The 21,038-nt window shown below is 45.0% G+C and overlaps 1 protein-coding gene across 1 annotated transcript in view; it reads left to right on the plus strand.

Annotated features, from left to right (window-relative positions):
* Positions 1-21,038, plus strand: part of Vps13d (vacuolar protein sorting 13 homolog D) — a 250,567-nt gene that overhangs the window by 18,956 nt on the left and 210,573 nt on the right. The window contains exons 7-19 of the mRNA XM_008849943.3: positions 2,183-2,287; positions 3,249-3,419; positions 3,839-3,939; positions 5,073-5,241; positions 7,800-7,901; positions 8,047-8,248; positions 9,189-9,368; positions 11,708-11,838; positions 12,599-12,671; positions 13,096-13,266; positions 14,334-14,464; positions 15,724-15,856; positions 18,329-20,539. Coding sequence (XP_008848165.2) covers positions 2,183-2,287; positions 3,249-3,419; positions 3,839-3,939; positions 5,073-5,241; positions 7,800-7,901; positions 8,047-8,248; positions 9,189-9,368; positions 11,708-11,838; positions 12,599-12,671; positions 13,096-13,266; positions 14,334-14,464; positions 15,724-15,856; positions 18,329-20,539 — 3,880 coding nt within the window. The remainder of the gene's footprint in view (positions 1-2,182; positions 2,288-3,248; positions 3,420-3,838; positions 3,940-5,072; positions 5,242-7,799; positions 7,902-8,046; positions 8,249-9,188; positions 9,369-11,707; positions 11,839-12,598; positions 12,672-13,095; positions 13,267-14,333; positions 14,465-15,723; positions 15,857-18,328; positions 20,540-21,038) is intronic.

The raw sequence follows: 21,038 nt of genomic DNA on the forward strand, positions 1-21,038 counted from the left end.
CCACCCACAGTGGGCTGGGCCCTCCCACATCACTCATCAAGAAGATGCCCTCAGACATGGCCACAGGCCAGTCCAATAGAGGCAATTCCCCCATTGAGTTTCCCTCCACCCAACTGTGTCAAGTTGACACTAAAGCTATCCAGCACAATTGACCCCTTGTGAATTTGACACACAAACACATCACTATTAAACCATAAGCTTTCCAATTCTTGTCTCCAAGATATGATGTTAACATTAATACCAGAACATAAAACAATACAACCTTAACAACCCCACAGTCCTTAAAATATCCAAACACTTAAAAGTCCATAATAGACTCTTAACTATGGGTGGGTTTCTGTAAAATTCAAAACAAGTACTGTCTTATTTCAAAGGGAAGAATTGGGCACACCTAAGCAAAACCAAAGTCCAGCAAAGTAGCTCAAGGCTGGACACCTGGGATTCACTCATGATCTTCTGGCCTCCAAAGGGTTCTGGCAGGTCCACTGCTCTGACTCTGCCGTCCACAGCACACACAGCTCATCTCGCAGACCCAGGCCAGCTCCATTGCACACCTACTGTGGTCCTTGGTGGTCATCCCACAGTCCTGGCATCTCCAAAAAGCTCAAGTTTCTACTGAAACTGAGAACTCATCTCACAGACCCAGGCCAGCTCCATTCCACACCTGTTGCTGTCCTTGGTGGTCGTCACATGGTCCCGGCATCTCCAAAAAGCTGGGGTCGCCACTGAAACTGAGGCTACACCTTCACCAATGGCCTCTTCTTGCCTCTTGGGGTGCAAAGCCTCAGTTTCACTCCATGACCCCTTCAATCCTGGGGTCTTAACTGCAACCAAAGCTGCACTTTCACCTATGGCCTTTCCTGGCCTCTGTGTGCCAAGCCTCAGCTGTTCTCTGTGACCCCTTCATGCTTTCAACACCAGAACCATGCAGGAGATTGTTACACATTACCAAGTCCTGCTTCCAGCTTGAAACAGAGGCTCAGGTCCCCTCTGTGCGCTGACCCTGAGGAAATACCTCCTGGAAGACTTTACCTCAGTGATGATGGTCTCTTGTTACTTACAGCTGATTTTTCAGCCCCAGCTAACCAGCATCAATTGTCCCAGTAAAGCAAAGGTTTTGCTTCAGGTTCTGGTCTCTTCTTAATCACAGCTGATTCTTCATCCCCAGCCAACCAGAACCCAGATTCTCAATCCAAAATCTCATACGAACAGTGCTGATAGTCTCTGCTTCCCTTTGAAGCATCACAAGCCAGGCCTCCATCGTCTACAACTCTTCAAGCTCCACAGCAACAAACTCTGAGCACACAATGGCTTTTCCAGCCCAAAGTTCCAAGCACTTCCACAGTACTCCCCAAAACACCAAGGTCAGGTCTGTCACAGCAATATCCTGCTCTCTGGTACCAATTACTGTCTTTGTTTCTCCATTGCTGTGACAAAACACTCTGACCAATACCAGCTTGGGGAGGAAAGGGTTTATTCAGCTTACATCTTCCAGGTCACAATTCATCAGGGAGCCAAGGTAGGAACTCAGGGCAGGAACCTGTAGGCAGGAGCTGGAGCACAGGCCATGGAGGGACGCTGCTTACTGGCTTGCTTCCTTGGCCCCAGCTCAGCCTGCTTTCTTATGCAACACAGGCCCACCTGCCCAGGGGTGGCACCACCCACAGTGGGCTGGGCCCTCCCACATCACTCATCAAGAAGATGCCCTTCAGACATGGCCACAGACCAGTCCAATAGAGGCAATTCACCGATTGAGGCTCCCTCCACCCAGGGCTGTCAAGTTGACACTAAAGCATCCAGCACAGTATCCATCCTCTGCTTCTTCGGTGTAATTAAAAATGTTTGTGCATATTTGTATCGCCAGCTGGTTGGAGTGTAAACTCTGAAAGATGAGACTATTTTCCTTCAGTCTCACCCAGGGGTGTCAAGTTGACACTAAAGCATCCAGCACAGTATCCATCCTCTGCTTCTTTCTTCGGTGTAATTAAAAATGTTTGTGCATATTTGTATCGCCAGCTGGTTGGAGTGTAAACTCTGAAAGATGAGACTATTTTCCTTCAGTCTTGTGCCCCCACCCCTGCAGAGTGTGTGATGCATGGCTCCTTGCATATGGTTTGTTGAATGAATGAATGTATTCATGACTAAAGACAGTCATCCCTTTTTATTCTCTTTCTTACCTCAGGTTCAGAAACTAATGCGTAAGAAACGATTAGATGTGGCTGAGTTTAGCATCTACTGGGATGTCGATTGCACTTTATTGGGGGATTTGCCTCAGGCAGAGTTACAGGTATGGTTCTCATGGTTCTGGCACAGGGCTTTGCTGCAGGACAGCTCTGAAGGCATGTGATGCAGGGGCTCTGCTTTGCAGGCTGTGATTCCCATCCCTAGTGCTTTCCACAAGCATCTGCTTCCAGGAGTGTTTGCTTGAGGTGCTTCCCTTACCTGCAGATCGGAACAGTACTCAGTGGTTTGGGTGTGTCCTAAGCTTCTATCAGACTAGGTAGGCTTTTTGTTTCTTTTTCACTTAAAGTTACAATCTTTAGATGTATGGCCAGTTCATTGTTTCTTACTGTTGTTTGCATGTAACATACTGTAGTTAGCATTTTGTTGACCAGCTGGTTTTTAAACATCCAGATTTTGAATGAACAGAGCAGTAGGTCAGCTTCTTAACTAGGGGTTGACTTGTGTGGTTTTTTTAAAAAAAATATTATTTTTATTTTATGTGTATGAGTGTATTGCCTGCATGTGTGTAAGTCCAACATTTGTGTTAATGCCTGTAGAGGCCAGAAGAGCGCATTGGAGCCCCTGGAACTGGAGTCAAAGATGGTTGTGAGCCACAGTGTAGGTGCTGGGATCCAAACCGTGGTCCTCTGCAAGAGCAGCGAATGCTCTTAACTGCTGAGCCATGTCTCTAATCCCCTTGCTTATGTTTACTGTTGAAGCATCACCTTTGGTGGCTTTTCCTTAAGAGATACTTAGAAAGTATCCTGTAGAAGGTGTTACAATTTGTGAAGGATTGAACAAACACTTAGCTTAGTCTTTTTGTAAAGAGATTCTTTAAGGTGAAGTAGAGAGAAAGGATTCATTTTCTCCTGCTCCAGGTGACATACTGTAGAGCAGGTAACATTTGCTGCTATGCCACACAGCCTTTGGCTTAATTTGACTGTTCATCATAAAACTCCACTGTCACAAGAGTGACAGCTAGAGGAAGGCTGGTCTGCACAGAACAGGGTGTTTTTGTGACACAGGAGGCCATGGCCAGAAGCATGGAGAGTCGCAGTCACCACTACGTCCTAGAGCCCGTGTGTGCCTCTGCTCTCTTGAAGAGAAACTGCTCCAAAGAGCCTCTGAGGTCCCGGCACAGCCCGCGGATTGAATGTGATATTCATCTGGAGACCATTCCCTTGAGGCTGTCTCAGGTACATCACTTCCCAGAGGCTCAGCCCCGTGACCAGGCTGGGAGCTGGAGTGAGGGGAAATTGCCCAGTAGATGGGTTGGTACTTAGTGTTCTTCGCAGGAAGAACATGTGACACTTTTCCTTCAGGCATAGCCTGTTAGGTGCAGACCCACTTTGCATCACATAATTAAATTGGGTTCATCTCTACTTAGTTTTGCTATGGTGTTTTTTATGTGCTGAGCATGGAATACAACAGATGGAGTAACCGTAAGTAAGCAGCCCTCAGTATTCAGGGAGACATGCCCAATGTGGATACTTTGGTAACTGGGCGTCAGCTCAGCAAATTAGCTCATATGAATTGTTCTTGTTAGATGTAGGTCTTAACTCAGCAGAAGAATCAATTCTGCTCTAACCCAGTATCTCTCAATCTCTGACAAAAGCTGCAGCACCGGCAGATCATGGAGTTCCTCAAGGAACTGGAACGGAAGGAGCGGCAGCTAAAGTTCCGGAAGTGGAGACCCAAAGTGTCCGTGTCCAAGAAGTAAGGGCGCCTCTGCGTGTCACCTGTGAACTCATCTTTTTTCTCTACATAGATCAGAAATATGCCTTATTGCCCTTTGCATGTGATTAGAGAAGAAAGTAGAGTTACTTTGATTTTGGTGTAATGGGTGTAGTCTCACACTACGTGCGTGCACCACCCAAGGAAAAAGGGAACTGGTGGCGGGGGGAGAGGTGTATGACGTCATTATCGGTAGCTATCCTTTTTAAAAATAGGATTCTATTTTATTTTTTTAATTACATGTATGTGTGTGTATGTGTGGGTATGTATACATGAGTGCATGTGCCTTCAGAAGCCAGAAGAGGGCATTGGAGCCCTTGGAGCTGGAGTTACAGGTGGTTGTAAGCCACCTGATGTGGATGCTGGGAACTGAACCCTGGTCTTCTGTAAGAGCAGTACATGTTCTTAACTGCTGAGCCATCTCTCCAGCCTTCCCCCCTCTCCCATTACTGATAATCTTACTGAATATTTGTTCACGTAAAGCTTACTCTTAGATCCACAGTAGGGAGACTCAGAAGGTCCTTGGTCTTGCTTAGCACAGAGACTATTGGTGCTCAGCGGGGTTTGGTATGGTGTTGTTACACTACAGGCAGTGCTCTCCCACCCTGCTTTTCTGTGTCTTTTTACCCAGTCTGTTTGGCCACATTTATGTACAGTGTCGTATACTTTCCAACTTCCAAAGTCAAGAGAATTCTGCTTTTCGTGTTACAGTGATAAACTTGACCAGTCTGATATCAGAATACTTTTAAAAGCTCATACATATTTTCATGTTCTTCCTTAGAAATTCAGTTGAGAGTCTGTAGTGATCAAGTCGTCTGTGACTGGGTCAAGATGGTACTTGCTGTACAGTCAATACCCATTTTCTTCTGGGGAGGGAACCGCTCTGGGTGAGGTCATCCAGTTGCCTGCTGTGTTGCTGTTGATGCTCAAGAGTAATTTGATGTTTTTGGCAGCGGATTTACTTTTCCACAAGTTAAGTTTAGCTTAATATTAAAATGAGCCTGAGACAGACTCTAAAGGCTCCTAGGAGAAAAGGCGTCTCAGAAGAGGAGTGTGTTACAGGGAGTGTCCTGACTTCATTGGGAAGAGTAACTCTTCGGCACTGGCCATTGCAGCTGTCGAGAATGGTGGAGTTTTGCCTTGAATGCTAACTTGTATGAGATCAGAGAGCAGAGGAAGTGCTGTACCTGGGATTTCTTGTTGCACCGTGCCCGGGATGCTGTATTTTACACTGACAGATACTTCAGCAAGTTAAAAGGAGGCATACTGTCTGCAGTCGACAGGGTGAGTAGCCTGCTATGCTTCTTCCATCTATTCTCTGAAGAGTATGCTTGATTTTTTTAAGAACTTTGTCTTTAAAATTTTATTTATTGTTTATTTATATTTAATTTATTTATTTCTATTTTGGTCTGTTTTGAGACAGGGTCTCTCTGTAGCCTCAGCTGGCCTTGAACTCACTACATAGACCAGGTTAGCTTCGATCTCATAGAGATCCGCCTGCCTCTGCCTCCCAAGTGCTGGGACTAAAGGCCTGCACCACCATGCCTGGCCCTAGTCTAACTCTTTGACTGTCTTGTTAGTCCGTAGCTATTCTCTGTGAATTTTGACCTACATTTCCGTAATTCCAGTTGACTTGATTGACCTTGGACTTTTGGTGGCAGAGAGGAAGCAGAAGCAGGTGCCACAGGTGATGAAGGCCAGCTCACATTTGAATTACCTTTGGACTGGAAGACCCCAGAACCAGCCCTGCCCAGGTTCCACAGGTGGTGAAGGCAAGCCCATGTTTGCATTACCTGTGGACTGGAGACACCAGAATCAGCCCTGACTGAGTCCTGTCCTGGCCCACCCCTCCCTGGTCTGCCTTCCCGTCCCCCGTGAGGGACTGCCGCATTCCTTAGTTTTTTGCGTTTGTGAATGCTTTAGAGCAGTCTCTATAGTTTGGCTTGGGTTATTTCTGTCAACTAGCCATTCCTTTAGTTGACTCTTCCAAGCAAAAAGAAATAGTTCTTTCCCTGGATGGTCCCCAGTGGCTGTGCTGAATCGCCAAGTTCTCAACTATCTTGCCAGCACTCTGAGGTCATGGTTCTCTCCCTTGGCAATTGCTGCCTTCAGCAGTATCCGACATGGCGACTGACACTGGAACGAACCTTGTTAAAAGTTGTTTTTTGTTTCTTTTGAGACAGAGTCTCCTTATAGCCCCAACTGGTCTTGAGCTACAGAGATCTGCCTGCTTCTGCCTCCTGTGACTGACACTGGAACGAACCTTGTTAAAAGTTGTTTTTTGTTTGTTTTGAGACAGAGTCTCCTTATATAGCCCCAACTGGTCTTGAGCTACAGAGATCTGCCTGCTTCTGCCTCCTGAGTGCTGGGATCAGAGGTGTTTTCCACCATGCCCAGCTTATGCGTTGCTTTCTTGAAGGTGTTGTTCTTGCAGAAGACCCAGGTTTGAATCCCAGCACCCACATGGCAGCTAACAACTGTCTGTAACTCCAGTCCGAGGGGATCCGACAGCCTCTTCCGACCTCCTTGGCACTGCACAACATGGGTGCACTTACCTACATACAGGCAATAAATGCATACACATAAAATAAAAATAATAAATTTTTTTTAAAAAAGGCAACTTGAAACCAGGCTTGTTGGCGCATGCCTTCAGTCCCAGCATTTGGGAGGCAGAGGCAGAGGCAGGCAGATCTCTGTGAGATGGAGGCCAGACTGATCTACATAGCAAGTTCCATGCCAGCTGGGACTACAGAAAGACCCAGTCTCAAAAAGACAACAACAACAACTAAAAGAGCTTATTTCACCTTATAGGTTACAGTCCATTATCAAGGGAAGGCAAGTTAAGAACTCAAGGCAGGAACCTGGGGCAGAAACTGAAACAAAGTCCAAGGAGAAACACTGCTTACTGGCTTGCTTCTCCTGGCTTTTTCAACCAGCTTTCTTTTGGTTTTTTGTTTTGTTTTGTTTTTGTTTTTGTTTTATGTGTATGCATGTATTGCCTGCATTGTAGGTAAGTATACCCATGTACCCGTGTGGTGCAATACCTGCAGAGGACAGAAGAAGCTGTCAGATCCCCTGGAACTGGAGTTGCGAACGGTTGTTACCTGCCATGTGGGTGCGGGGATTCGAAACCAGGTATTCTACAAGGTCAGTGCTCTTAATCGCTGAGCCATCTCTCTAGCCCCTCAGCTACCTTTCTTATATGGTTCAGGCCCACCTACCCAGGGGTGGCACACCCCAACAGTATGGACCCCCCCCTATATCAATCAACAATTAAGGAAATGCCCCATAGACATATCCACAGGCCAGTCTTATGAGGGAAATTCCTCAACTGAGCTCCTTCTTCCCAGGTGTCTCTAGTTTGTGTCATGTTTCCAAAAACTAACCAGCATCACATCCTTGTTAACTTAGGAATATGAAGGAGCTGGGGCTAGCATACTTGCTGTGTAAGCTTGGGCCTCAGTTTCCCCTTCAGAAGTTGCAAAGAACGATAACTCAGTGCTTTTCCTTTGGTCTCGTGAGCTAATGTGCATCAAACACCTTGTGACCTTGTCAGTGCTGTGTACAGGGTAGGATGTCTCAGCAACCACCCACTGGAAAGAAAGTACTGTTCTTTGTGTTTGTTCTACTTCTTCTCACTAGTTCTAGGAACTGTGACCTTGTTAGTGGCGTTCTTGAGACCAAGTAAAATCTGTTGGGCCACAGAGAAGCAGCACTCATGGCCCTGGCTCTTTGTCTTGTTTCTTAGTCTTCAGGGAGGGGCCATTGGCTCCTGTGCTGTTGGTGAGGGTGTCCAGTTTCTCCATTGCTGCAGTGTCTGGGTTTCATTTTCCCTCAAACAGGAGGAGATGTGTCGGATTGAGGAGGAGCAGAGCTTTGAGGAATTGAAGATTCTGCGTGAACTGGTTCATGATCGATTTTATAAGCAAGAAGAGCTGGCAGAGGTAAGAAACCCTGTGTCAGAAGCTTCGCCAGTCCTGCATACTCTGAGTGCTTCAGTTTTGATAAGCTTGTGCTTCTGTCTGGGACAAATAGCAACCAGTGGCAGAGCGCTCGTTTGTCCTCACGCCTGCTCCTTTCTGATTGCAGAGTCTGCGAGAACCTCAGTTTGATTCTCCAGGAGCCTCACCTGCAGACCCAGACGGCCGAGGCGGCAGCGGGATGCTGCAGTACCTGCAATCCTGGTTTCCAGGGTGGGGAGGCTGGTATGGACAGCAGAGCCCTGAGGGGAAAGCAGTGGAAGGACTGTTAGCTGAGCCGCCTGAGCACTGGAGCCCTGAAGAGATCCTGGGTATGCTGGGAGCTGGCCTGTCCCTCAGCCACAGTAAAGGATATAGGGCCTAAATATCCATTTCTTATGCAACAGCTTATGGTCATTCTGAAATTCAACCAAAGGAGGCCTTTGGACAGTAGTTTGTTTCCTCTTCGTAGAGGTAGAGAAAGCATGTTCTGGACAGGACTCTATACTTTTAATCATGCATACATTTTTGGGCAGATCTGAGTGGCAGTTGTTGTCAGAGAACTAAACCTGAGTTTTTCCACTCTGAATCTGAAGCTTGAATGCCAGTCCAGATGTGCTGTGTCCCTGTGCTGCTCCGTGCGCTGTGTCCCTGTGCTGCCCCGTGCGCTGTGTCCCTGTGCTGCCCCGTGCGCTGTGTCCTGTGCTGCCCCGTGCGCTGTGTCCCTGTGCTGCTCCGTGTGCTGTGTACCTGTGCTGCCCTGTGTGATCCCACAGAAGCAGTGCTGATTTAAATGAGTTAAAATTGAATAAGTCTAGTTTCTTTTTAAAAAGCATTTTTGTTTATTATTATAGTGTGATGTGTGTGTGTGTGTGTGTGTGTGTGTGTGTGTGTGTGTGTGTTGGGGGCGTTCTGTGTGACACAGTGCATGTATGGAGGTCAGAAATACTTTGTGGGGTCGGTTTTCTCCTACTTATGTGTGGACTCAAGGATCAAGCTTGGTTCATCAGACTGTGCAGCAAGTGCTTTTACCAGCTGAGGCATCTCACCGGCTCCATTTATCTAGTTTCTTAATTGTAGGAGCCATGTTAGCCACATGTGTCAAGCTGCCTGGTAGCTCTACATATGGTTAGTTGCCACTGGGTTTAGCAGATAAAATTGGTACCCATGTCTTTGAAGTTTTTGCCCAAAGAAAGGGAAAGCTGGCTAAACCGCATCGTCATAAGCAGGGTGTCATGTTTTCTCTGAAATCTGTCCTCCCTTACCATGCAGGTACCGAGGAGTTTTTTGACCCCACTGCTGACGCCTCGTGTATGAATACCTACACAAAGCGAGATCATGTCTTTGCCAAACTGAACATGCAGCTGCAGCGGGGCACGGTGACGCTGCTACACAAGGAGCAAGGCATTGCTCAACTGGACGAGAGTGCCTTCATGCAGCTCGAGCTCTCAGGTACTACACTTTGGTCCCACCGTTTATGGTAGCTGTAGGGGCTGGCGAGGCACCTCAGCAGTTAAGAGTGTGCACTGCTCTTTCAAGGGACCTATGTTTGGTTTCCAGCATCCACGCTGGGTAGCTCATAACTGTCTTTCACTCTAGTGCCAGGGGATCCAGTGTCTCTGGCCTCCATGGGCACTTGCACTCATGTGTACATTACCCCCTGTACCCCCAAACATAATTAAAAAAGAAAGAAAGAGAAAAAACGTCTTGCAAACACCGACTTAACTGTTGCTCCTAGGGAAAGTACAGGGTTAGTTTCCTGTGAGGCCCTGGTCATAACATTCCTTGACTGAGCACTACATAAACTTGTTTTTACACTCCCAGTGTGAGTTTTTGTTTCAACACATCCTAGTTAATGTACATCTGAATTTGATATTGGTTCACTAACATGGAACTTGTGGTCTGTAGTGCTGTAACTTAGCTAGTATTTTTGTTTTCTGTATAAAGCATTTCTCAGCCTTTTACCACTTAGGAACACTAACAGCACCTGAACGTGACACTGGCCATTTTATTTATTTACTGTGAATTAATTTTATTCACTCATTTTATGGTCCTGGGGATTGAACCCAGGGACTTGTGCATTCTAGGTAAATGCACTGCCACTGAGCTCACCCCAGCCCCACTGCATTATTTTTTAATATTTTATTTGTTATATTAAAAAAATTTTTTTATGCCGGGCATGGTGGCACATGCCTTTAATCCCAGCACTTGGGAGGCAGAGGCAGGTGGATCTCTGTGAGTTCAAGGCCAGCCTGGTCTACATAGCGAGTTCTAGGTCAGCTGGGGCTACAGGGAGACCCTGTCTCAAAAAGATCAAAGAAAAAAAAAAGAAAAAGAAAGTGAAGGTTTAAAAAAAATTTTTTTTTAAAATTTTTATGTGTATGAATGTATTTATGTGAGTGCATCTGTGTCATGCAGTGCCGTGGAGGTCAGAAGAGGGCATTGGATTCCCCTGGAACTGGAATTAAGGACCATTTGTAGCCACCACATGGGTGCTGGGAATCAAACCCAGGTCCTCTGCAAGAGCAGTCAGTGCTCTTAACCGCTGAGCCATCTCTCCAGCCCCTGTTGTTATCTTTTTTTTTTTTTTTTTTTTATGTGTATGAGTGTATTGCCTGCATCTATGTAAGTGCACCTGTGTTGTGAAATGCCCAGGGGAGGTCAGAAGAGGGCATCAGATTCCCCTGGAACTGGAGTTATAGATGATTGTTAGTTGCCATGTGGGTGCTGGGAACTGAACTCAGGAACTCTGCAAGAGTAGCCAGTGCTCTCCACTGCTGAGCCATCTCTCCAGCCCCTCCATTGGGTTATTTTAGATAGAACCACAGACAGACCACACAAAAATTGAAAAAGAGGGTCCTGAATAAACCAGGAAAGGACACATTTTGCAGTGTGAGAACTTAAAAGAAGGAGGCATACTGTCTTGTTTAGCTCACCTGGGGGCGTGCACATGGGGTGGCTCTACTTTTTAGTTACTGTGTCTGCAAATGACTATGAAAGTGTCACAAGTACTATTTGGAGGTTGCAAATGTACTTTAGTGAACATGTGAATGTGCTTTCCAGATTAGTGAATACTGTAGATAAGTTGTGTTTGGCTGTTTTTTTGTGACTTTGAATTGTGTAAGTAAATACCAGATGTTGGTTTGGACATCTCATAAGTATTTTTCAGTTCATGAAACAGCAGTTTATCTGTGATATCTCAGTAGTTGAAGAAGAGTTGTAACAAACACACAGAGATACCCATACACACAGTGGCTCATTAATTTGACTTCATAGTCTTGAGAGGTGTGTTATTATAAACTTACATGAGTTAACTGATTATTTAAACATATGAAGTCTCTTTAAAATTCATACTGTGGGAAACTTGCAACAGTCTTTGTATAGGTATGTAGACAGATAAGTTTGTGTGTGTGTGTGTGTGTGTGTGTGTGTTCTAATTTCAGCAAAAATACTTCATGGGGGCCTGGAGAGATGGCTCAGTGGTTAAGAACACTGGTTCTTACAGAAGACCCAGTTTCAAATCCTAGCACCTACATGGCAGCTAACAACTGTCCATAACTCCAGTTCAGGGGATCTGACAGCCTCTTCAGTCCTCCGTGGGCATTGCACGACATGGGTGTACTTACCTACATGCAGGCAATACACTCATACACATAAAATTTCAAAGAAACAAACAAAAAACACTTCATGGGATCTAATAGTTCTCTGTAAAATATTATATCTAATATTTATAGGTATAAAACATCAGGCCATTGGAGCATAATACCATCTCTTATGTTTATCTTTTATAGATGTAAAACTTGTAGCAGAGTCTCTTCCTAGAAGAAATTCCTCCTTGCTGTTAGTCCGATTGGGTGGACTGTTCCTCCGAGATCTGGCTACGGAAGGGACCATGTTTCCGCTCCTGGTCTTCCCTAACCCCGTATGTACCGCAGTGGCATGTTGACCATGGTTTTAATGAATTGTATCTGTTTTAGGCAGTGAGAAGTTCTGTTAGTCAGATGATTTTGATATTTGATCATTTGAGACAGGCTGGGCCTAGGTTCCCTTGTTGGATTTGTTGGGAGATGCGGCTGAGGTGCGAGGCTCTGCCTCTGCTGTTCCTGTACTCTAGTCATGGCGGAGCGGCCTGCTCTGCTGGAGAGTAAGATGCTGGGAACATTCTGCATTGCAAGGTCAGTGTTCAGATTTGTCCCATGTCTTCTAGTCATGGGTTCTGACCTAAAGTTGTTGACATGATATCTCATTTTGCCAGGAGTCCAAAAGAGAACTATCTTAGATTCTTTATGTGTGTTTACTTTTGTATATAAAAATCCTTCATTAACTCTGGTATCTTTGATCTCATGAAGTTAGCAAAGACATGATCCAAAGAATTGAATATTTACCCATTTACTCTCTAATTCTTTTTGGATGGTTTTGGAGAATGGGGAGGACAGACTTAAAGTTTAAAAGTTACAAATGTTTAATACGCATTTGGCAAATCATTCAATGTGCTGATGGATGCACAGCATCCATACGAAGGGTCTCCACCAGGTCTGGAAAAGTTGGGGTGGTACAGGTACGCAGTACTGGTGTGAAGGGGATTCTGATTCATGTGTGCTAAGAGGGAAAGCCAAAAGGGGGACGGATGGGGCGCACTGTCCCCTTTACCCACTGATGTGTTTTGTATATGTATTTAACAGCAGAAAGAAGTTGGCAGAGTCTCACAGTCCTTTGGTCTCCAGACATCTGCAGATAGAAGTGGTCAATACCCTGGTAATTTGTCTTATGTTCTTAAAACTGAGGCTTAAAAAATACCATTGTTACTGATCAGTAGATTTTGGGCAGCAGCGTTGGAGGGAGTGATTCTGTTCTGGGCTCAGTGGTTTGCTACATGGGTCTGTGTTGGGCTGGAGGGGCAGCCCTGTAGGACTCTGGATTTGGTTTGCATTGTGGGAACAAATACAGCAGCCCAGCCATTGTGATTCCTGTTAAGAATTAGAGTGAGTCTGTACAAGGCTTTCTTAATTTTTAAAATCTGCACAATTGTATACTAATTGGAAAATAATTTAGAAAATGTCTTTCTCCCTGAATTCTTCCCAGGTCCGCAAGGATAAGGTGATTTTTTTTTTTTTTTTTTTTTTTTTTTTTTTTTTTTTCCTTCCCTCTACTGCTTTCATTGGTTAAATCATCACTTTAGCTACGGACCCAGATAACCCTGTCTTTGAGATGCTATATGAGAGAAATCCAGTACATAGTCATTTTGAGAGGCGGCTACATGTCAGCACAAGACCTTTGAACATCATATATAATCCTCAGGCTATTAAAAAAGTGGCAGACTTTTTCTACAAGGGAAAGGTTCATACCTCAGGTTAACTTTTTTGTTTGTTTGATCTTATGTTACTTTTGGGAAAAAAAAAATCTTTTTTGGGGGGGGTCGTCGCTGGTGCTCTGGACAAGGTTATAATACAGTTGGATGAGCTGCTAGTTGTGGAAGAGGTCTGCAGAGCGCATGGCCAGGACTGTGTTGAGGTGCCATCTCGATGTCCTGGACAGTGTTTTTCCATGTCTCTGCATTTCCTCTCTGTCCCTCTATCTGTCTCTTTATTGGAATGGCAGTTTCTTTGCCCATCCAGGTTATATTTGGTTGCCTGAGAAGGAATGTTCAAGAATTTCCATCTAGATGGCTCTGGTCTCTTTTACTTCCTTTGACTGCAGAGTTCTTAAATAGCATCATCAGTACACTTTTGTCTTCCTTTTTTCCCTAAGAGATTTGACACAGGTAGAGAAAAGTCCTGCTGACAGAGAGTCAGTGAAGCAGGGCACTTCCTTCTTGCCTTTTTTTTTTTTTTTTGTCTGTTTGAGACAGGGTCTCTCTGTAGCCCCAGCTGGCCTGGAACTCGCTTTGTAGACCAGGCTGGCCTCAAGCTCACAGAGATCTACCTGCCTCCACCTCCCAAGTGCCCGGATTAAAGGTGTGCGCCACCACACCCAGCTTTTCCTGCCTCCTTTCTGACAGTGACTGTCTTCAGGGTTTTTTTTTGCCTGGTTTTGAGACTTTTTCATGTAAATGAATATTAATCATAAGTGTCACAGATGCTCTACTCTGTCTGATAAAAGACATTTCCTTGTAAAGGACATTTTTTTCCCTTTAATATAATCTGCTTTGTAAGGTTTTTGAAATACAGCAATTTGAAATTTCTAGGAATGGTTCTAGAAATTTTAGTAAGTTAGGCAGCTTTCCCTCAAGGCTGTCCATCACCCCCTTGCCTTTTCCCTGTCACTGTTATATGCCAGGCCATGTCAGAGTATGCAGCTGTTTTTCTTATCCATGGCTTTTTTGTCTTGGTGGAGACTCAGGGTGAGAATGAGGTAGCAGCATTTTATTGGTCCAGGCATTTGCAAAGTCTGAGCATCATGTGTACTTCCCACCTTCAGGCTTTGGTTATCAGTCTGAGCTCGAGTTGAGAGTAGCTGAAGCAGCTCGCAGACAGTATAACAAGCTGAAGATGCAGACCAAGGCGGAGATCCGACAGACGCTTGACCGTTTGCTCGTGGGAGATTTCATCGTAAGTGGCCTGTGTGATTCTGTTCAGGGATGGGAGGGATGGGGCATTCATGCTCCTGACAAGTTCATTGCCTGTAGTACTGCAGTAGATAGGCTTGCTTTTGTTGGTTATGCTGAAAAATGAATTCCTCATAGCTAGTATAAAATAAGAACCTCATGTCTTTCCCAGAGGAAGTTTAATTAAAAAATAAATGATGTTGACCAGATCATGTTTCTCCTTGTACCAAGAGCACTTACAAGTCTTCCCTGTAGGCCATTTCCAGACTTCATCTGCAAGTATTTCACAGAAGAGCCTCCTCCTCTTACTGTTATCGAAAGATGTAAACTAGAATGAAGTCCACCTTCTATCCCAGAGTGTGATATTGAGAGGCTCTTTGCCCAACTGATGTGAGGACACCGATGGGGAGCCAAGAAACAGCTTAATTGTCCAAACAGGCAGCTTCTGAACATGGGTGTGGTGCAGTCCTAAGGTGTGGCAGTAGATGGAGCCCTTAGTGTGACTGCTTTCAGACAGTGCAGAACCAGCCATGGAAGGATAGCAGCGTTCAGAGTGGATGACTGGGTGCAAGGTGCCCAGTGCTATTTCCTTGTGTAAGTGTGTGTCAGCACTAATACATCAGTTAGTGCCTCTGTTATTGTTGAAAAAACAGTTTTTCTGATAATAGTTATAAAAAGTAGCCCTTACCACATACATATAATTAAGGCCAGCTTTATGAGAAAAGAACAATTTACAGATTCATGGCTTGTGTTATTTATATTTCAAATGTTAAAACTTATGTTTCCCTCAAGGTATTTTGGCATGGAAGTTCATGGTTACCAAGGTCTATGAGTAAACAAAAGTATTTGGATTTCAACATTTATTTGAATTTTTTGTTTTCTATAGTAGTTCAGAGTATTAAGCCTCCTAAATTGCAAACAGAAGCTCTCTTAACCCATGAATCATCAAAGTACAAACAAGCCCTCAAGTCAGGAGTTTGTTAATTTTCCCACTCCACTTCAGATGTTTGCCTCAGGTGACATCTCCAGCCCAGTACAGTAGTCGCTGATGCTGAGTCTTGGAGTTCAGCGGGCTGTTCCTCAGCCTGGCTGGGACTCTGGGACTACTTAGACACCACCATAAAGCTGTTCAGTTATCCCTTACAGTGAGCAATGATGTAACTGAGGAGCCCAGGCTGACCTTGCACTTGTGTTCCTCCTGCCTCAGCCTCCTGAATTCTAGGATTATGGCAGGCTTGCAACTCGTTTATTTTGTTTTTATAGGAGGAAAGTAAGCGGTGGACTGTGCGACTAGACATTTCTGCTCCTCAGGTGATATTTCCTGATGACTTCAAGTTCAAGAATCCTGTTCTGGTGGTTGTGGATCTTGGAAGAATGCTTTTGACGAACACCCAAGGTAAAGTGTCAGAGTGAAGTCATGAAACCCTGCCTTCATACATGGCTCTGTCTGTGTTAGTTAAAACTTGACAAGATTTTTATAACATTTTAAAACTCCAGTTCACCTGTTATTTCTCTGAGACTAACTTGAGATATAATTCACATTTTAAATTGTACAGCTTAGCCAGGCAGAACCCAGACTCTTCCCCCAGCTTTTGGCAACCATTAACCTTTTTCTCTTAGGTTTGTCTTTTCTAAACATTGCATATTTATGGAACGACACATGTTGCCTTTTATGTCATACTTTTTTGTTTAGTGTAATGTAGTCAAGGTTCATCTATGTTTAGCACACTTTGTGGATATGCCATATCTTGTTTAATCTGTTCTTTAGTTAGTGGATGTTTGTAAAAGGCCCCCCCCCGCCCCCGCAGGCACAGGTTTTTGTGTAGGGTTGAATTTTCGATTTTCCTAGCTGTGCGCCTAGGAGTGGAGTTGCTAAGTCGTGTGGTAGTTTTATGTTTAAAATTCTGAGAGTCTGCCAGGTTGTTTTCCAAGCTAGCTTATATTCTTATCAGGTTGAGAAAATTCTAGTTTTTCCACATCCTGTCTGACACTTGTTACCTTTTGATTACAGCCACTTTGTTGGGTGTGTAGGAGTATCTCATTGTGGCTTTTCTTTGTCTCACTGTAGAACACTATTTTAATAAACACTTTTCTACTACTTAATGTTAGAAATAGAAATTTAATCTTTATTTAAAATTTTTTTATTTATTATTACTATGCCTGTGAGGTGCGTTTGTGGATGTGCGCACCACAGAACATATGTGGAAGTCAGGGGACAACTTTGTGGAGTTGGTTCTCTCCTTTCACCTTTATGTGGGTTTGGGGATTGAACTGAGATCACCAGGCTTGCACAGTGATCGCCTTTACCTGCTGAGTTATCTCATGAGTCCAAATTTAATCTTTCTGTGATTAGTTATATGAAAGAAACACTTGGAAGGTAGTTTTATTACTGCTGTTAGATCCAAATAGTATTTATTGTGATGGGATGGAAGAGTGAGGGTGAAGGAAATTAGTGTTTGTTCTTAAAGCTTTTTTCAGTTGAATTTTTGTGAATGTCATACAATACATTTTGATCATACATAGATTTCTATTCTAGTTTTGTCTTCAATTGCTGTAACAAAACACTCTGGTCAGTACCAACTTGGGGAGGAAAGGGTTCATTTGGTTGGCTTACATCTCCCAGGTCACAGTTTATCAATGAGGGAGCCCAAGGTAGGAACTCAGGGCAGGAACCTGGAGGCAGGAGCTGGAGCACAGGCCATGGAGGAACACTGCTTACTGGTTTACTCCCCTGGCCCCTGCTCACCCTGCTTTCTTTTACAATACAGGCCCACCTGCCTAGGGGTGGCATCACCCACAGTGGGCTGGGCTCTCCCACATCACTCAGCAATCAAGAAAATGTCCCACAGACATGGCCACAGGTCAGTCCAATGGAGGCAATTCCCCAAATGAGTCCTCTTCTACCCAGGTGTGTTAAGTTGACAACTAAAGCTATCCAGCACACCCCGTTGCCTATCTGTACCTCCCTTATCACCCCCCCAGTTAGAGGGGCTTAACAAATCTGAAGTTTATCCTCACTGAAAAGATTTGAAAGTGGAGGGCATATGAACAGGAGAAAAGTGATTGCTGAGGAGAAGGTTAGGGAGTGAGACCTGAGTAAAGGGCTTACTGCTTGAATTTATAAAACAACATGGAACAGAGAACATGCCAGGGCCCAGTGCTGTTCCTTTGTGCTTGTCCCAGCTGTGCAGCTGCTGAGTGGGTTGAGAGCCTGGACTCTGGGGTAGAAAAGTCCTGTGCTGAGTGGTTTCTGCTCACCATGCCTGGATGGGGAGCAAGATGGATAAGACCTTTCCTCTCGGAATATTCTAGTGGGGGAACCAAAACGAACCCTGAGAGAAAAGGGAAAGTCTGAGAGTGTAGAGAGTACTCAAAGAAGGCTGTGGCAGCAGCCGCGTCAGTGCAGCTCCGAAGCTGGGAGGAGGTTGGCAGCTGGTGGCCTCTACATCCTAGCATGTGCTGAGGGGTCAGCAGGCCCCCACTTTTCTCACAGTTCTGCATTTTATTCTTCATGTTTGGTTTCCATCTTAATAGATAAGTTCACACTGATGATTAGCAGATACAAAATGTTATACCTGTGGGTTTTACCCATTTTAAAAACAGATTGGTTGCAGCTCTCCTTTTCCTTATTAGAACTAGGGAAGGGTAGGGCTCGGGAGATGGCTCAGCAGTTATGGGGACTCTATGCTCTTGCAGAGGACCTGTGTTCCGTTCTCAGCACCTACATGGCAGCTCACAACTATAACTCCAGTTCCGGGGATCTGATGTTTCCTCGGGCAGCTGTACACACATAAATTAAAAATAATCATTAGGGAAGGAGGAAGGAAGTAGCAGATTCTTATGGTCTTCTCTTTTTTCCCTGTCAAAGACTCAAGGAGGAAAAGCGGGGACGGGTCAGCCTCTGAGGAGAATCAGTTCAGTGATGATGAGTATAAGACCCCTCTTGCCACACCTCCCAACACCCCGCCTCCAGAGACCAGCAGCAGCAATGGGGAGAAAACACCGTCCTTCTCTGGAGTGGAATTCAGCCAAGAACAGCTTCAGGCGCATCTGATGAGCACAAAGATGTATGAGAGGTACTCCCTGTCTTTCATGGACCTCCAGATTATGGTAGGGCGAGTGAAGGACAACTGGAAGCACGTGCAGGACATTGATGTGGGGCCGACCCACGTAGTAGAGAAGTTCAATGTTCACTTGCAGTTGGAACGGAGGCTGATTTACACATCAGACCCCAAATACCCTGGGGCCGTGCTCTCAGGCAATTTGCCAGATTTAAAAATTCACATCAATGAAGACAAAATATCTGCTCTGAAGAACTGCTTCGCTTGCCTCACCCCATCTGAAATGAAGACCCCTGACTCCCAGATTAGAGAGAAGATTTTTCCCCAAGAAGGACCGCGGGGAAGCTTGCAGGACTCAGTGATGAACTTGACCCAGAGCATCGTGATGCTGGAGCAGCACACCCGTGAGGTGCTGGTGGAGTCACAGCTCCTCCTGGCAGAATTCAAGGTGAACTGCATGCAGCTTGGTGTTGAGAGCAACGGCCGCTACATCTCAGTGCTCAAGGTGTTTGGTACCAATGCTCACTTTGTGAAGAGGCCTTATGATGCTGAAGTCTCCCTAACCGTTCATGGGTTGCTTCTGGTGGACACCATGCAGACCTACGGTGCTGATTTTGACCTTTTGATGGCTTCCCATAAGAACTTGAGTTTTGATATTCCCACAGGGAGCCTCCGGGATAGCAGGGCGCAGTCTCCCGTCTCTGGATCTAACGTGGCCTTCCTAACCAACGTAGCCACCTTCAGTGACCAATCAGCCACTAGTGTTTCACTGGAGAAAATTCTCACTAAAGAACAGGAATCTCTTATCAAACTGGAATATCAGTTTGTGAGTTCAGAGTGCCCGTCCATGAACTTGGACAGCACTCTTCAGGTGATCTCACTACAGGTGAATAACTTGGATATCATCCTAAATCCAGAGACAATTGTGGAGCTGATTGGTTTTCTTCAAAAGTCCTTCCCTAAGGAAAAAGATGATTTGAGCCCCCAGCCTTTGACGACTGACTTTGAAAGAAGCTTTAGAGAACGAGGCATGTATCAGTTGACATATGAACAAAACATCGAGGTTGCAGTGGAAATCCACAGGCTCAACTTGCTGCTGCTTCGGACAGTGGGAATGGCCAACGGGGAGAAATATGGCAGGAAAATTGCAACTGCAAGTGTGGGTGGCACCAAAGTCAACATGTCAATGGGCAGCACGTTTGACATGAATGGTTCTCTGGGCTGTTTGCAGCTTATGGATCTGACACAGGAGAATGTGAAGAACCAGTATGTTGTGAGCATCGGGAACTCCATAGGCTACGAGAACATCGTCAGTGACATTGGCTGCTTTGAATCTGTGTTTGTCAGAATGGAAGATGCAGCCCTGACTGAAGCCCTGAGCTTCACGTTTGTTGAGAAATCGAAACAGGAGTGTTTCCTCAACCTGAAGATGGCGTCCTTACATTACAACCACTCTGCTAAATTCTTGAAGGAGCTGACATTATCCATGGATGAACTGGAAGAAAATTTTCGCAGCATGCTGAAAAGTGCAGCCACCAAAGTCACCACAGTGTTGGCCACCAAGACGGCTGAGTACAGTGAGATGGTGTCACTGTTTGAAACCCCCAAGAAGACCCGGGAGCCCTTTGTCTTAGAGGAAGATGACATCTATGGGTTTGGCCTGCCGTCACCTCGTTACGACACTGTGAAGCTCATCTTGAACGTCAACATCGAGTCGCCAGTTGTTTCTATCCCTAGGAAACCTGGGAGTCCTGAGCTGCTGGTGGGACACTTGGGACAGATTTTCATCCAGAACTTTGTGGCAGGAGATGATGAATCCAGAAGTGACCGCCTGCAGGTGGAAATCAAAGACATTAAACTGTATTCTCTTAATTGCGCTCAGCTGGCAGGCAGAGAAGGTGCTGGATCTGAAGCCAGTCGGACATTTTGCCCACCCTCTGGATCTGCCAGTGCCAACAGTCAGGAGGAGGCTCACTTCACACGACACGATTTCTTTGAATCTTTGCACAGAGGTCAAGGTGAGAAGCAGAAGTATGTTTGAGTTCGTTTAAAGGTTCAAAACCTAGCTCCTATAATATTTCACTAAAAACAGCAACAAAGACCTGTTCTTTGAGGGATATTTCCAGTTAAAGCCTTGGAAATCACAGTAAAATTTTAATGGAAATCTTCATAGAGGACTGGTGTATTTTTACTTTTCCTCATTTAATTACCATATTGGACAAAATATAAATTTATTTTGAAGTGTCTGCTTTGAAGTTGGGTGAGTGCTTGTTTATGGAGATGCTTCAGTGGACAGAAATACTGTTACCTAATTTTGTGTATCTAATTTTGTTTTTCTAAGCTGTGCGTTTTTCGTAGTTTAATATTGTAGCTCTAGAGATTAACAGAAGTTGAAAATGAAATCAGGTGCCTGGGTGTAAGCTCCTCTTTTAGTGTTCTGCCATCTTCTTGTTGGGGTTGGTCCAGGGTTCTGGTAACAAAGTTCTGGTACTTGTATTCTGGATCCAGTCAGTTAAA

This window comes from Nannospalax galili, unplaced genomic scaffold, assembly GCF_000622305.1.
Source record: "Nannospalax galili isolate Female #2095 unplaced genomic scaffold, S.galili_v1.0 scaffold1225, whole genome shotgun sequence".
NCBI lineage: Eukaryota > Metazoa > Chordata > Mammalia > Rodentia > Spalacidae > Nannospalax > Nannospalax galili.